Source organism: Antechinus flavipes, chromosome 6 (assembly GCF_016432865.1).
Source record: "Antechinus flavipes isolate AdamAnt ecotype Samford, QLD, Australia chromosome 6, AdamAnt_v2, whole genome shotgun sequence".
NCBI classification, from domain to species: Eukaryota; Metazoa; Chordata; class Mammalia; order Dasyuromorphia; family Dasyuridae; genus Antechinus; species Antechinus flavipes.
This window is the reverse complement of record NC_067403.1, coordinates 180,172,642-180,190,684: the sequence shown is the minus strand read 5'-3', so window position 1 is coordinate 180,190,684 and position 18,043 is coordinate 180,172,642. Positions and strand designations below refer to the sequence as shown.

General features: G+C 36.3%; 1 protein-coding gene across 1 annotated transcript; it reads right to left on the bottom strand.

Moving 5' to 3' along the window:
- Positions 1-4,399: 4,399 nt before the first annotated feature.
- MAD2L1 (mitotic arrest deficient 2 like 1) lies at positions 4,400-15,716 on the bottom strand. Its single transcript, XM_051965040.1, has 5 exons — positions 15,568-15,716; positions 14,107-14,253; positions 8,244-8,364; positions 6,656-6,759; positions 4,400-5,316 (listed from the first exon to the last, which is right to left on the bottom strand). The coding sequence occupies exons 1-5, from the start codon at positions 15,638-15,640 to the stop codon at positions 5,144-5,146; spliced, it is 618 nt and encodes a 205-aa protein (XP_051821000.1). The 5' UTR covers positions 15,641-15,716; the 3' UTR covers positions 4,400-5,143.
- Positions 15,717-18,043: the final 2,327 nt, after the last annotated feature.

Genomic DNA, 18,043 nt, shown 5'->3' with positions numbered 1-18,043 from the left:
GGTTACTGCATTGAAAAGTCTTTCAGGGTTGTTTTCCTTTACGTCTTTGTAACAGTTTCTTTCTGGGGTCCTGTTCCATCTATGTCAATTCATAAAAGGCTTCTTAGGTTTTTTGGAATCTGTCCTCAAGTCAACTTATCATTGCAAAATAATACTCCATAGCATTCAAATACAAGTTTGGTCAGAGAAGATATACTGCAAAAATTTTCCTAGTTTGCTTTTGTTAATGTATTTCCTTCTAATACTAATTTGTCTGTACAAAAGATTTTCAATTCTGGGCAATCACTTTTTAAATAATCATCTTCATCTCATATAATCCAAAATAGTAATGCCCTGTATTATTCATTCTTATCTAGCTACTATATTCTCAAAGCAGGTTTCAATTCTGATTATCAAGATTTTCTTGATAATCTTTCTTCAGTATTTAAGGATTGACTCCTGTTTGTAGCTAATTTTCTGTTTCTAATTTAGCTATAGGTTTGTTTTTTTCTTTTTAGTACTAACAATTTTTATTTATAAAATCCTAGTACTACTTTCCCTACCTTAGAGAATAGAGATAAATAATGTTTAAATTTAAAATTTTTCTTGAGATTTTGAGACGTGCTACTAAATCCACTTCTTTTCCACTATTTCCCCATTATTTTCTTGTAATTATTGATCTTTTGTTCCTTTGCATCATTTAGATATTATTATTTTGCTCCTGGTAAAGTAATTCTTTGACAGTAATTGGTTTGGCATTGAATAAGTTAATTTATATAACAATGTCATTTTGTTACACTGGCTGAGCAATATGTAGTTTTCTTGTTTATCTCTTTATGATAAACTATTTTTGCTATTTCTAGGTCAGAGGACATGACTGACAAACATGACTTTTTCACTTCACTTAGATAAGAAATAATAGATTTTGATCCAGCTCTTTTATTTTCAACTGTTAGATTTTGTTTGTTTCACTTATGTTTCTTAAACACAAAAAAACTGTTTGATTCTACTTTCTATTTTATTTTTCTCTATCTTCTTCCATTTTATGGGTGAATTCATCCTATCCACATTCATGGTTATGACTGTTAATTGTATATTAACCTCAATCCTGTAGGCTTCAAATGAAAATGACATCAGCCCACTATGTGTCCCAGGAAGGCTGGGAAAGGAATTTAGCTATAGTTTGAACCTATAATTTCTTTTCATTTACAATGTCTTTTGGCCACTTTTAATATTCACATTGTGTCATATTTAATATTCAGGCTGTATATATACTTTAAATCATATCAGATTCCTTTTGGGACAATTAATTTACTGAAATTCAGTCCGTCTTGTCTTTTCACACCCAGGGGTTTTTGGCCCTCTTAGTCAAATTCCTTTCCAACATGATAGTCAATCAAATTTCAAAGACTATACTAAATCTTAAATCAAAGCATTACTTGGTTGTTCTAATAAGGTTGTTGTGAAGAAAGTACATTGTAAACCTTAATGTTCTATAACTTTTGGTCCACATCTCTGCTAGTCATGTGGTCTTTTTTTTTTGCCATCATAATTATTTGGTGAACCAGTTCAACACTAGACTGTCTTCTTGAGTACCCAGCTACCTCATTATCATACTACCAATTGTATCTGGCAAATTTTCAAGCTTCTCATCTGCTCTCTACTCCCACACATATCCTGCTGAACTAAAGATGGTGGGAAAAATCACATAGATCTTTAACCTCTCCCAATTAGATGCTTTTTTTTAGTGCCTATACATGTGCCCATGTCCCTTCCTTTCCAATACTTCATTCTCAAAAAAATCCTTCAACAGATGTTTCCATTGCCTCTATTACTCCATTTGCCTTTTGTAGCTAAACTCCTGAGGTCATTTATAATAGGTGTTTCCACAGGTCTCTCCTCACCCTTCTCTTAACTCTACCCTGGCCTCCAACCTCACGTTTAACTGAAACTATCTTGCTGAAGATATCAGCAATATTCTAATTATTAAATTCAAAACTCTTTTCTCAATTCTCATCTGTGTTCACATTTCTGCAGCTTTGACACCGTCAGTAACCCTCTTCTATCTGTGATCTTCTCATCCCTGGGTTTTTTGGACACCAGGCTGGTTCTCCAACTGTTCTCTTTCAGTTTCCTTAGCTGGATCTTCATCCAGATCATGGTCTCCAGGCCCTCTTTTCCTTCATGTTACTTGGTGATCACATCAGCTCCTATGGATTTAATCAATATCTCTTCACTGATGATTCTCAGATCTCCCTATCTAGCCATAACCTCTCCCCTAACTGGATGCCCTGGAGATATCTTAAACTCAACATGTGCAAAATTCAACTCATCTTTTCCCCCACTTCTAATTTTTGAACCTTAAATCAATGAATCTTTATTAAACACCTCTTTTGTATCAAGGGCATCCTTTCAGTCACCCAGACTCACAACTTAGTGGTCATCTTTGACTCCTTACTCTCTCTCATCCCTCATATCCAGATTGTTATCAAAGCCTGTTCATTGCACCTTTTCAGCATTTCTTATCTCTACTCACTTCTCTCTTCTTACACTGTCATCAATCTAGTGCAGGCCTTTATCATCTGACATCTGGACTACTGCAAGAGCTGCTGATAGGTCTGTCTGACTCATTTCTTCCATTCCAATTCATCCTCCATTCAGCCCCCAAAATGATTTTTCTGAAGTGCAAGTCTGACAATGAAATCCCTTTATTCAATGAACTTCAGGGACTCCCTATCACTGGGATTAAATATAGAATTCTTTGGCATCCAAAGCCCTTAATAATTTGGCCCCTTCTTCCCTACTCCTTTCCACATAATTTCATCCAGTGACACTGGCCTCCTGACTACTCCATAAGACACCATCTTCAGGCTCCATGCCATCTTTTCTGTCTCCTGTGGCTACAATGCTCTCTTCTTGTTAAGGACCAGAACTTGAAACAAAATACTAAGTGGAATTGCGGAAACAATGGTTAAATCTAGTTTAGCATTGATTTAATCCTATAACAAATAATGGTTTCCTAGTGATATAATGATTGGTTTATACTCAGCGTAGAGCATATAAGCTAGGAGCCTTAATCAGGATTCAATGGAGAAGCTGGAAGAGGCAGAGAAGGCAAAGGACTGGTGGCAGGAACTCAAGCTCTCAGAACTAAGGAGAGAGATAGGCCTCTAAGAAAACTAGCCAAACCCCAAGTGAAGGAGATAGAACTGTGAAAGAGACAATAAAGGATTTGGACTTTAACACCGGACTGCACTTGTGGTGATTATTGGACTGAAACAAAGGCTGCTCCCAGAGACTCCAAGAAAATCCAACAAGAGAACATTACATCTTCTCATCTCTGTCTCTTTCATGTCCCAGCTAAAATCCCACCTTCCTTATGAAACTTTTCCAAATCCCTCTTTCTAGTTCTTTTACTATGCTGATTTATTTTCTATTTATCTGTATATAGCTTAATTATACATAATTGTTTATGCATTGTTTTCCCCATTAGTCTGTAGACTCCTAGTGGGCCTTCTCCCTCTCTTTGTATTCCCAGGATTTAGGGAGAGTCTCTGAACCACAGGAGCTCAATAAGTGCTAATGATTGATTTTATTAAATGCTAAATTGTGTGGTAGTAGGAAATAAGATTATCTAGGACTGTAAGAGTAAGGTGAAAGCTCTTTAAGAGCATGGAAGTAGGAGTGTCTGAAATTAAATTGAAGCATAAGTAGAGTTTGTATAGGTTGGTGCAGGTAAAAGGGAAGGCACTCTAGGGAACAGGAATAAAAGTGAGAAAGGCCTATAATATCAAGAGATTGTCTGACTAGAGGGAAAAGTGGGGAACTTTTAGCAATAAAAATAACCTCAGGCCAAAAGCACAGCAAATAATGCAACTTGACAAGTGTTAGGAAGAATTAATCAAAATCATTTACCCATTTTTATGCAAAAAAAAAGTTTATATCAAATAAGTAGATATTTACTTTCTTGTAAATTCATTGTTCATAGGATCATAGATTTAAAATTGAAGGGGACATTAAATTGGTTTCTCATTTTACAGATGAGAAACTAGGGCATAGAGAAGTACACAAATACTAACCATGGATTTGAATCCAGGCCCTTTGATTCCAGGGCTACCACAGATAATGAAAGAATAACAATCAAAGGAGACAAAGTATCCAAATTGATTTTAATGTGGCTACCACAAAATCTTAAGAATAAAAGAGTCTAATGCAAGTTCTTTCCCAAGCTCTCAGAATGGGGAAAATGAGGTGTAGGGGATTTTTGTAAGATGACCAAGTAGTATGTAGCAGAAAGAACATTTTCTGATTCCAAATCTAGTGTTCTTTTCACTATTCCAGTCTTGGAATACATGGGTCCAAGTTTAAAGTTATGTATTTTGGATATAAAATGTAATTATCAGTAACATATGACACAAACTGAAGCCATAAAATTAACTTTATTTCACCATTTACAGTCATTTAAGACTTGATTATAGTAAAACATATAAAAAGACATTTTTAAAAATGTTTTGTTCTTTTGAGGAAGAGTAGAAAAATCTAGAGCATTTTACAGCTTATACAAATGTTGATAAAAGTATTTCAAACTCTGGAAGATTTTCAAAGAAGTCACATTCTCGCACAAAATGAATTAGTCATTATGATAACTGATGGATTCATAATCAACTACCTTTTTAGACACTCCCGGGAACAAAATGAAATTTGAAAAACTAAATATTCTAATATTTCGATCTCTTTGGGTATATTCATTACCTCTTTACTAAACATTTCACTCAAGCTATGAATAAGACATTTGATTTTAAGCAAGTGTCAACTTTAGACAAGAGATTGAAAACAGTGCCTACTTAAAGAGGCTGATGTGTTAGCACCTACCACTGAATATTTTTTTCCAACTATAGAGCAATGTTGAACTGTGTTTCTGAACTAATCTAGTCAAAAACACGTAAAATTAGGGGAAAGTACTAAAATCCTCTCTAATCCATGATGTCAACTTGGGAGGTCAAGTATATACAAATAGTGGAATAATTATGCCCAATACAACAGAATATTAGTTTTCCCATTTAAAGTTTAACCAATGAAATAAAATGCATCAACACTATTTAAATTATTTTAAGAGAAATAAGATTTGATAATCACATGTACATTATTTTCCTCCCCTTACCCCTCATTCGTTGACAGGAATTTTGTAGGCCACCATACTATTTACTTTGTGGATGGTAGTAGTAAAGGAACGAAGGCGGACCTCTTCAGAATTGGCAATAAACTGTGGCCCAGATTCTTCCCATTTTTCAGGGACTACAAGTTCTTTGTCTGTGTAAATGAGTAGATCAAATGCACCTGAATAAGAGGGAAAAACACAAAGAAGTTGGTGAAAAGTTATTTCCAATGGACATCATGCTTTTATTTTTTGACATGAATGAGCATTAGTTTTGTAAGTCAGGATTTAGGACAGAATGTACCTTCTCTTCTATCACTGATATGGTCTTAAAAACTGCTGGTCAAAAAATATTACTGAATATTTTCAGAAGAAACTCATTATTTCCCTATTATTAAGGTTTATAGAACATGCAAAACTTGGAAATAGGCAAATACTTCTTTTAAAATAATTCTTTTTATGCTAAGAATTCAATCCTCAAATTTTCTGTGATGTAGCTTAAATGAGGATTCCTTCTAGTTTGTTAACACACAGTTCAGGTCAAGGGATCTCAAATATACTTCTTAAACTTAATACTTATAATATTAGAAATACAAGCTCCCCTTGATTATGGACCTGTAACAAGGAACTAGATTGAAGAGATTATATGAGAAGCAGAAAATACAGTCCCAGCTGGATCTTATAGGACTTATTAGCACAAACTAAAACAGAAAGCACACATAGTTATTATTTTAATAATAAAGTAAGATTTAGAAAGACTTCTAAAAAAGTTGTTTTCTATGTTTTGGTGCAAATGAAGAAAATTTTCCATTTGTAAACAGTTTGGTAAACTGCACATTAAAGAACAACATATAATGAAATTTCTTCCAAACAAAAAACACAATCCTCAATCATTAAACTACAAGACAAGTTAGATTACTGGTACCATAGCATTTGAAGTTATAAGGAGACAAACAAAAATCTAATCTAATCCTTTAACTTCAAGAAAATTCAAGGCCCAGAAAGATTCTGAACCCAGACCCAGGAGTTCTAAGTCCTAAACTTATTATACTTTAGTATCTTAAAGTTTGTTTCTATTTGGTCCTTTTTTTTGTTCTATTCTTTCATCCTTGATCTAAGACAAAACCATAGCACTTTTAGTTCAATAAATTTCAACTAAAATACTTTCACTGATGTCAGGAGGAAGAAGTGATTTGAATGTTTTCTAAAACTCGGTACTTGTTTAATTAACAAAATCCTTTTGTTGTCTGAGAATTAGGAGGCCTTGAGTTCTATACCTAGTGTCATCACTAACTAGCTCTAAGACTTATCCAAGTCCTCTCATAAGTGGGAATCCATCTGCCACATTAATAGGCTTTATAGTCACTGGTCATACAAATTAAATGACCACAAAGCTGTAAAATTCCTCAAATCACATTCAAGGGATTATTCAAATCCAGCAGAAGGTTCCAAAGGGTGGGAACCAAACCCAGAATTATTCACATGTGGTCAAAGCCAACAAGATTTATATTAAATACTTACAAGCTGCTTCTAACAATGGAAGAAATGTCACGGTGGCTGTAATTTGTCGGATCACTGAACGAATTTCATCTTGGATAGATTTCACTGATTTTTCTCTTGGTGCACTACAAAAGAAATAAATATATTAGTTCATGATGCTGAATGATGGAAAACTAGAAGACTTTTTGAGATCATTATACAATCAAGCAAACATCTGGTAGGAATAAAAGGGTACACTGGAATAAAATAACAGGCAAAGTCTAACAATAAATCCTGAGAAGATCATGCCCATTTCTCCAAAAAAGCCAGATTACACCCCTACTAGTTAATATTATATAGTTAAAATAAATTTGGCTCTTCACTAGCCAAATCGGAGTAATTTCTTAAAAGTAAAACATTACAATTCTAATTTCTTTATGTGAATACTATATAACCCAACAAATGATTATTGTGTACAAGTTAATGTGCTGGGTTCTAGGGAAACAAGAATGAAAAATGAAGGAGGTAACAATATGACATTAGATGGCTCAATGAATAGCACCAGGCAGGAAGACTCATCTTCCCCAGTGCAAATAAAGCCTCAAGACACTTCCGGGGTTGCTATGTAACCCTGGGCAAGTCACTTCATCCTGTTTCCTTCAATTTCCTCATCCATAAAAATAAGCTCGAGAAGGAAATGACAAACAACTCCAAACCTCTAAACCAAGAAAACCTCAAATAAAATTATGAAGAACTGAACACAACTGGGGTGAAAAAAAACCTAAACAAAAGATAGTTGATTACTTCCCCCAAATCAGTACCTTTATTCATTTCTATTTTTCAGACTTGGCTATACATCTTTATTCTTGAATGTGGAGTAAATTTGATTTCTGCTTTTAGGTTTGCACTTGTGATATCATCTGATTAAGCTGTCCCTGGAATTTTGTCTTGACACAGTAAGTGGACTGAGGCAGTCAGAGGTAAGTCAGTAGGCCCAGGGTTTGCAGAAGGTAATCCCCCTATCTACTATCCTACCTCATTTCTATTTGCAAAAAAAAAAGTTTGGATTTTATTTGCTCAAAATGTTGTATAAAACTAACAGTAACTACTAACATTCAGAAATTAAACTTATTACTTTTCAGAAAGCACAACTAAATTTAAAAGTAATTAAAGGAATATTTGTCATTTAGGACAATGGAACTAGTCTTAGTTGAAAGACATGAGAAAGAAGACCAAAAGACCTGGGGCTGCATGGCTCAAATCTCCACTACTCAGGGGGAGTATGACTGCTGGACTTCTTAAGTGTAGGGGTTCTGTGCTGCAGAAGGGCTAAAGCCCATTGGTTTTCCACACTAAAAATGGCATAGGTATGGGGAGTGGGAGAGGTGGCGGGCCTGGCAGGTGGGGGCCAACAGATAACCTAATCTAAGAAGGAGCAAACAAATCCAGAGCTAACATTTTCTGCTGAGCAGTATTAGGATCTATTAAACTTTTAGCCTGGCACACAGAAAAGTTTAGCACAAAACTAATGAATAAGTACTGTGTTATTGCAAGTGTAGGATTTCCATTAGAGAATTAGTATTGAAAATATTTATTGGGAAAAATGAATTTAAAAATAAACAATACTCACCTGTCTTCTTTTGCAGTCTTGTCACACTCAATATCAAACTGCCATCGTTCAAGGACTTCGCCACTTTCAATATTCGAAATCACCACCACCAATTTTTGAACTGAACAACTGTACAACCAGTCTGTAACATGATAAACTGTCTGTTTTTGTCTGCTGCCAACAGAAGTGATGGCAATACTTTAAGGTAATCAAATTGTTACCAATTTTATCATCCAGAGGAGTGTAAGGGCATGGACTGGGAAATTTTTTGAGGCAAATGAGAAAAAATGATGAAAGGAGGGGTAAAGGTTAATATTGAAATGCACAAAGATGTGGGAGAATTTCTACTATAAGGTAATATTTTCTCAGTCACCTGTAGGAATTGTTATTTTTAAGAGTGGAAAATATGGAGCTGGGGCCAAAATTTATAAGGTAATAACAAAAACTTAAGAGGGAATGGGGACCCACAATTAACATCGTATACCAAGATAAGATCAAAATGGGTCCATGATTTCAGCATAAAGAACAAGTTTATAAATAAATTAGAGGAACATAGGATAGTTTATCTCTCAGACTTGTGGAGGAGGAAGACATTTGTGACCAAAGATGAACTAGAGACCATTACTGATCACAAAATAGAAAATTTTGATTACATCAAATTAAAAAGCTTTTGTACAAACAAAACTAATGCAAACAAGATCAGAAGGGAAGCAACAAACTGGGAAGACATCTTTACAATAAAAGGTTCTGATAAAGGCCTCATTTCCAAAATATAGAGAGAATTGACTCAAATTTATAAGAAATCAAGCCATTCTCCAATTGATAAATGGTCAAAGGTTATGAACAGACAATTTTCAGATGATGAAATTGAAACTATTTCCACTCATATGAAAGTGTTCCAAATCACTATTGATCAGAGAAATGCAAATTAAGACAATTCTGAGATACCACTACACACCTGTCAGATTGGCTAAGATGACAGGAAAAAATAATGATGAATGTTGGAGGGGATGCGGGAAAACTGGGACACTGATGCATTGTTAGTGGAGTTGTGAACGAATCCAACCATTCTGGAGAGCAATCTGGAATTATGCCCAAAAAGTTATCAAACTGTGCATACCTTTGATCCAGCACTGGGCTTATACCCCAATGAAATACTGAAAGGGACCTGTCTGTGCCAAAATGTTTGTGGCAGCCCTGTTTGTAGTGGCTAGAAACTGGAAAAGGAATGGATGCCCATCAACTGGAGAATGGTTGGGTAAATTGTGGTATATAAATGTTAGGGAATATTATTGTTCTGTAAGAAAGGATCAGTAGGATGAATACAAAGAGGCTTGGAGAGACATTAACTGATGCTGAGTGAAATGAGCAGACCCAAGAGATCATTATATACTTCAACAATGATACTGTATGAGGATGTATTCTGATGGAAGTGGATTTCTTTGACAAAGAGAAGATCTAACTCAGTTTCAATTGATCAATGATGGACAGAAGCAGCTACACCCAAAGAAAGAACACTGGGGAATGAATGTAAACTGTTTGCATTTTTGTTTGGGTTATTTTTACCTTTTGAATCCAATTCTTCCTGTGCAACAAGAGAACTGTTCAGTTCTGCACACATATATTTTACCTAGGATATACTGTGGCATATTTAACATATATAGAACTGCTTGCCATCTGGGGGAGGGGATGGAAGGAGGGAGGGGAAAAATCGGAATAGAAGTGAGTGCAAGGGATAATGTTATAAAAAATCACCCTGGCATGGATTCTGTCAATAAAAAGTTATAATAAAAAAAAAAAAAGAAGGAATGGAATTTAGATATTTCGAAAGTTATAATAGCAAAAGGAATGTAGGCATTAAAGAAATACTAAGTGCAAAGGATCTGAATCAAAGAATTAAAGACTAGGATAGAAAGGGAAGGTAAATAAAGAAAAGTATTTTATACATCTAAATAGTACTAAGAGAAGAGTTGTTATTAATCTATATGCCATCATTAACCATTTGTCATCCAAAGTCATAAAGGTATAAATAGCACAACCAAGATTTCAAAGTCTTCAGATTTTAAATCCAATCTTCCCTTGTTCTCTTCTTGACTCAAGAGTCTGGCTTCCAACTTTATCCCTGAATGGAAACTCCATTTTCTAAGTGAATTCCTTTTTCCCTAAGCCACTGACTTGTTCTGAATATTCAGTCTTCTTGTTCTCAATCTCTCTGGTCTATGACACTGGAGATAAATTATCTCTTGATTCTCTCTTCTCTCTAGATTCTTGGGATCCTGTTTCCTACTTATCTGAAGGCTTCTCCTCAGTCTGCTCTCCAAGATCTTCTTCCAGGTTACATTTGATAATGACAAGTCTTCAGTGCCCAGTCCCTGCTTCTGTCTTCTCAATCTACTTTTCACTTTCTTCTCACAATTACTTTACTTGTTGATCTCATCAAACTCCAAAGATTCAATTATCGTCATAATGCAGATGGTTGTCAAATCTCTTTATCCAGCCCTCAATTTCTCTCATGAGCTCCAGTCTCACATTTCTAAATTTCTATTGAACATCTAAATTTAGATGTCTCTAGACATCTTAAACTCAATTTGTTCAAAACTGAACTCATTCTCTTTCTCCTCAAATCCTCATCTTCTTTCTATGTATCAGGTGTTTCAGGGAGGGCATCACCATAATTGATAATAATTGATAATGGCTCAAAAGCAAGGTATCACCCCTGATTTCTTATTCTCTCACTCCCATATCCATTCAGTTGCTGTACTTTGCTGATTTAACCTCTATAATATTTTTTATATGCATGTCCCTTTCTCCTCTAAATCTGTCCTTACCTGGTGCATGACCTCATCATCTCATACCAGAATTATTTTAAGTCTTCCTGCCTCAAGTCCTTCCCCATTCCAGTCTGTCTTCTATTGCTCTCAAAATTGAATAAACTGCTGCAGGGGAGAGGGAGTCTACCTGCTTCAAGTCAACTTCCACTCCACTCTATGCTCTACTCTGTAAAATGAGCTTCTTAAGGCACAGCTCTAACCATGACATTCCAATACCCCAGTTCCGTTGCTCAGATCCTGCCATTCTCTCTAGCTGGCCCAGTACCTAGGAACAGTCTCCTCCCTCATCTTTGCATCTTGGCTTCCTTTAAGATGCTGTTAAAATTCCCACCTTCTACAAGAAACTTTCCCCCAAATCCTGGTCCTCCTTCCCTCCTCTAAAGACAGCTCCTGCCTCAGTTAAGTATCCTAAATAGATCATGTTTATACATTGCTGTCTCCCACATTAGACTGTGAGTTCCTTGAAAACAGGGAATTTTGCCTATATATCCCCAGGACTTAGCAGAGTGCCTGGCACAGAAAGTAGTGTTTAAGTCACTACTTGTTGACTTGACTCAAGACTTTGAAAAAAGAGGAGTGGAAAATGCAGGTGTATGGGCTAACATTCAGGCTTATTGAAGGGTTATTATAGTAGAGAAATTCCTATTTCTGAAATACCTATTGGCAAATTTAAAGAAAAGCACTGTGCCCAAGTCACTTTCATCTCTCAGCCAACTCACCAAAAGACTTAATCTGTCCCTTCTCCTTCCACAATCCCAGATAAAATCTTGGAAGAATGTCTACTCTAGGGCTCTGTTCTTCTGATGGGAAGTAACCTTTCCCCAAATATCCAGAGCTGGAAGAAAAATTCAATCACTTTTGCCCCCTTTCTTAAAGGAGTAGCCTATCCACTCCAGGATGACTGCCTCATTTATCCTCCCTACCCTCCCTCTCTCTCTCCCCCCCCCCCCCCAATCCCTGGAACTTCCCATTCTATCATTAGCCCACATCAATGTGGAGGCTTGGGGAATTTTATAGTTTTAATTTCCCTAATCCCTTAGTAATCATGGCCACAAAATCAAAAAGCTAAAAAATAAAAATATATTCCAATAAGTACTCTTAATGGTACTAACAGCTGGCATTTATATAACAGTTTAAGGCTTCCAAAGTATTTTTACAAGTTTGCTATTTAGATCACTCTGAAAGAATTGCTATTTTATCATCATCATTTTACAGATGAAGAAAATTGAGCTGACAAAAATTAAATGATATGTCCAGGATCACTTGTATGAAGCATCATTCAAACACAGGTCTTACTCTATTTACTGTGCTGTCAGTTTAGAACAATTATATCAACTTTAAATATGCTCCCTCTGGCTAACTTCTTTATGACTGTCAAGAGTACTCCCATCATCTTTGGGCTCACAACCCAAGAGTTATCCTGGATCGTCACTCTTTACCATCCCCATATCCAAGCTGGTGCCAAGGCCTGCCTATTTTCTTCTGCATCTGCATTTCCTTTTTCACATCTCTCACATGTGCCCTTCTCTCCTCTCACTCACAGTTATCGCTGCAATAACTGCTGTAGGGGAGGGGGAATCTGCCTGCCTCAAATCAACGTCCACTCTAATCCATGTTCTACTCAGTTTGTAAAGTGAACTTTTTAAGGCACAGCTCTAACCATGACATTCCAATACCTCTACTCAATACACTGAGTGGCTCTCTAACTCCTCTAGGATCAAACATAAAATCCTTTTTTTGCACCTCCCCTCCCCTTCCAGACTTCTTATACTTGATATCTCCACCCCCCCCCCCCAACATGTACCCCATTCTCCAGTGACACTGGCCTACTCATTATTCCTCCAAGACATTCTTCCATTTCCAGACTCCAGAAACTGTCAATAGCCATCTCCTAAGCAAAGAGTTTTTTCCTTTTTCATCTCCATTCCCTGACATCCTTTTGAGTCAGTTAAAAAAATCCCATTTTCTAAGAAAGCCTTCCCAATTCTCCCTTAATTCTAAGTGCTTTCTCTCTGTTGCTTATTTTCAATTTATCCTACCTACTGAAAAAAATCAGCTTTTTAATTACTGACTTATTTTTAGTTTGATTAGAAGATTAGACTCCTTTTTGTAGGAAGAGCTAACCTTAAACTAAGTCAGACTAACACAGATAGTCTTTTAAGTCTAGATTACATAGATTTAATAGAGAAGACTATCATTTAGTAGCACATAAACTAGAAGAATAAAATTTTCTGAAGTCTATTAATTTTTTTAAAAATCCCCCTTTCTAGAAGAAAGCAGGGTTGGCTAAATTCCTCTATCTGGCAGCTGGAAAAAAAGTTAGCCAGAGATTGTTAAGTCCCCTTTTCTTTTTCTTTAAAGTTATGAGTAACGGATTATGCTAAGGAAGACTAGGGGAAAAAAAGGGTGACTGCTAGCCAGTGACCACAAGTTCCTCTTTCCCAGTACATTTTCTGGTACCACCTAGTGGCAAGGACATCTCATATGGGATTAAGAATGTCTAAAAGAAGCTAATTAGTCAGGTGACTTGCATTGTCCAAATGAATTATTTTCAAAACAAGTTTCTATAATTTTTCCAATTCCTCTTTTTTTGTTATTAAAAAACACAATTCTGTTAATTACTCCTTGTCTTTGACCTCTGAGGAACCAGGTGACCTGGTATAATATGACAATACTAGATTTGCAGGATAATTCATAGATGGCTTGGTACCTTTATTTTCAGTTTTCCTTTTATTTCAGATTATCAGTTTTAACACTATTGTTTATTTGTACATAGTTTTTGGTCTTCTAACACATTATAAGTCCTCTAAGAACAGGGACTGTCTTCCCCCTCCCTACCATGCCTTAGCATTGTACAGCCCCGGGCATATAGCATTGATTACTATTTCTTGATTGACTAAATATGTGATTTCTTTTTGACATTCAAATAAACAATAAGATAAAGAATAGCAGTAAAGAATCTTGATTTTTTGATTAAAAACCTACATTCTCTTATATTTGGTTGGCAAGGACTGGAAAAAAAAAATCAACACCATTTATTTCAGTTCAAATACCTTTTAGTTGGTCCACCACATTATTCAAGTATTTTATGAGATCTGGATCTGTTGTTACTAGCAAAGTCAGTCCATATTTCTGTACTCGAGTAAAAGTTTCCGATGGGTATATACCACGTTGATATAAAATACTGTTGATGCCAAATGCTGAAATAAAAAGAATAGGGATATATTATTGTTTTTTAGGTTACAAAATGCTTTAAGTTCAATTTTGTAGAAAAGTAATGAAAAAGTTTTACACAAAATGCAAGTACTTTTTTATACAAATTTTTTTATATGAAAAACAAAAAGTTTTATATAAAATGCAAGTACTTCCTACTTTTATTTTTTTTTTCCCTATAGTCAATCTTTAAGTTTTTATGGTCAGCAAACATATATGGTGAAATAATCCTTTTGAGGTATGGCCATAAAAATGAATTTTCTCATGATTATATTTCAACATAAACAGTCAATGTATGAAAATAGGAGTAGCAATACTTATTGTCATCCATGTATAAAACTTGGCACTTACAGATTTTTAAGTTCACTAAAGATAAAACACACCATCCAGTGTCCCACATTTTATGATAAGCCTTTCCAAATTTAGCTTATGGTCTTTAAAGTTCATCATTATGTGGACATTGAGAGGCTTCCCAACCTGGTCAAAAGTGATAGGTTTTGTACTCTGCTAATAAATAATTATTTATGGGAATAATATGAGAAACCCAAGGTCACCTGATCAAGCTAAGGTATCTGAGTAGGGATTTAGTGGAAGTGTGAAAGCATCGGCATCCCCAGAAGGTATGCTAACATTGATGAAATCAAAGCTCTCCACCACATTTTTCATCTTCAGTAATTGCACATGTCACTGTAAGTTTACCGAACCTAATCCTTCTTTCCTCGAAAATAAAACTAAAAAGCGGCCTAGGTACAGTTGTTTGATTGGGCAACAAGTGTTGATTGAAAGCCAGTTCATTGAACATTGTGTTATACTTTCAGTGAAGAGCAAACATTGGGACCAACTATTTTTCATAATAAGATACAACAAGCACAGATCAATATTCCAATTATCACCAAAACGAAAGCTGTCTGAGAAACAAAACCGCTGTCCATGAGCCTTGTCCTTGTGTACCAGAAGTAGCTTCAGCTCTCCCTGCACCTCAGTGTCCCTATGTGTTATGGGAGCAGGATCCTAAGTCCCTCTATGGTATGCGACCCACAGCAAGTCACTTAACCTTGTTTGCCTCAGTTTCCTCATCTGTCAAATGAGCTGGAGAAGAAAACGGCAAACGACTCTATTATCTTTGTCATGAAAACCCCGAATGGGGTCACAAAGAGTGGGACATGATTGGAAGTGGGGCTAGGGGCCTAGGTCATGGGCTGAGGGATTCCGCGTCACTGACTAGCTCCTGCCGCCACTTAATACACGGAGAAACTGGGTCAGCGTGGGCTTGTATGAAAGAGATGAAGGACGGTACTCACAGAAGAACTCGGCGACGATCTCAGCGCTGCCGCGCAGGGTGATTCCCTGGTCTCGGGTGAGCTGCCGCTCCATGGTTACGGTCACAGTGGAGCGACAGGAGCTCGAGCCTACCTCACGACAGCCCCGCCACGACGTTCAAAAACAACCGCGTCGGGAGCGTCACAGCGTGCGCGGGTGAAACGGAGCGGGGCGGGGCTCAAACTGGACGCACGCGCACTCTCGTTCGCCGCGGCAGTTCTACTTTGCGCAAGCGTAACCAGGTCCTTCTGGGGCTCACCTTCCTTCACAGCCCCCACCTTCGCGCAGGCGCAATGAAGCATTCTGCTGGTCTGTCTCTTCCCGCCGCTCTTTCAACCTTCTGAGTCTTGTTGTGGGCGGAAGAAGCTTCCATCCGTTGGCGCAGGCGCGGTCTCTCTCCGCGCCTCTCGCGTAGTTCACCGCACAAGCACACTCCTTTTGGTAACGTGCTCTTGTTTCTGAATTGTGGCAATGGAGTTCCCCGAATCAAGTTGACCCCAGTTCCCAGCCCGTGGCACAGAAGAGTATTCTGAGGCCAGCGGACTGCGAGCGCGAAGGCATGAAAGTCTAGGGTGTATGTCCTGTTGAAGACATATTGCATATTTGGCAACTGCAAAGACAAATGTTTAAAGGGTGTGGATCACCCAATAAATTAATTTATTAATTCAGGGACAACTTTTGTTCTTTTCTTTGCATCCCAGTAGTTAACCCCGTGCTATCCACGTGTTCAGCATTTTATAAATGTTGATTGATAAATTTATAAATGCTGATTATTTAATTGGTTGTAAAGAGAATTTTGAAAGAACTTAAGTGGAAGTTTCTCATACACTGGGGGGATCCTTCCCCCCATGATTTATGGAAGATTGTGGACAAGAATCACACGAAAGAAGCAGTGAATTGGTCTTCACTATTATCTTTATTTATTTATTTATTTTTGCCAAGATACAAGAGTGGTTTTTGCCATGTCCTTTTCCAGCTTATTTTAGATGAGGAAGATGAGGAAACTGAGGCAAACGGGGTTAAGTGATTTGCTTAACACAGAAGTTAAGTCACACAAGTCAGTAGTTGAAACATGATTCTATCCATTGTACCACCTAGACCCTCGTCATAAGTCATATATACATGATAAAGTCATGGCTCCATTGATACTTTTTTCCATTTTAATGAGAAAAACTCCTAAAATATTTTTCCCTTGAAGAAAAATTTATTTTGAACACTTGAAAACAACTTTATTTGAATTCTCTCAACAGTAAAAGTGGACAAATACATTTAGACTATTTCTGTTAGACTGGAAGTACTCTGACATTGTGGATTGTTTTATTTTTTATTTTTTCCTTTATGATCCCTTTGCTTAGGTGGCTAATTAATTCTAGTTGAATGACTAACCATTTCATAACAAAGAACTTGATATTTTTCAAATACAATAAATATTTCATAGGAATTGGAGCAAGAAGAGACTTGGGAGAAAATCTTTCCTAAGCCCAATTTTTATACAAGAGGAAACAGCAGCAGAAAGTTTATATGATTTGTCCAGTCCTATATGGAATAAGTAAATGGCTGAGCTAGAATTTGAATTTAAGACAATTTATTGCAGATCATTTCGTTTTCAAATGGACCAGCTGATTATTAAAGTTAGTTGAATACTATTGTTGTTTATCCTTTTGTTCTGGAAGAGATCCAGTGACATCAAGAGAGTAACTTGCCCATGAAGTGGTTTTAAGTGAGATAAAACTGTACAAAATTATCAACTTCACTCTTCCAGAATCAGAATCCATCATGAAAACAAGAGGCTGGCAATGACTGCCATTAAATATTGAATGTTAAAAATGAAGGGCTACTAATGCAGCCCTATGTCTGAATTGAGACTATTGCTTATGAATGTATACCAAACATTGTCATTTTAATCTTTACTTCCCACAAAAGATGAATGTTGCTCAGTATAAGAAGCAAATATTTCTTTTGTAAACTATATCACACTTTTTCTATACATACACACACAAATATGTGGATATGTGATTAATGAAATCCAAATTCATTTAAAAGCATTGAGTGTTGTAAAACTCAGGTGATAATAACACATACTTCCCTATATTGTTGTGGGGATGTAAAGTTCTTTTAGAACTTTATAAATGTTGTCTATAAATTCCTTATGCAGAATGGGAAAAGTGATCTCGGCATCTATTAAGTCACAGAACTATATAACTTGACACTTAGAGACACTATCAAAAGTCATCTGATTCCATTCATATCAGAATAGGAATGTCCTCTACCAGTCCAAATAACAGCCATCTAACTTCTGCTTGAAGTCTTCTTTATATGAAAAATCCATTTCCTAAAATATTTCATCTTTAGACAGAGTTTATTTCCAAAAATTTAAAAGTCATTTTTCAGTCATGTCTTATTCTCCATGACCCTATATATATATATTTTTCCCCCCAATGGTTTATCATTCAGCTT

Bases quoted from the DNA above. Each gene is read 5' to 3' on its own strand.
- MAD2L1 (XM_051965040.1), bottom strand. From the start codon at position 15,640: ATGGAGCGGCAGCTCACCCGAGACCAGGGAATCACCCTGCGCGGCAGC. The intron at 8,365-14,106 runs GTATTTGAACTG...ATCATGTTACAG, and splicing joins TGTGGTGGACCAACTAAAAG to ACTGGTTGTACAGTTGTTCA. The intron at 6,760-8,243 runs GTGAGTATTGTT...TTTCTTTTGTAG, and splicing joins AAGACTGCAAAAGAAGACAG to TGCACCAAGAGAAAAATCAG.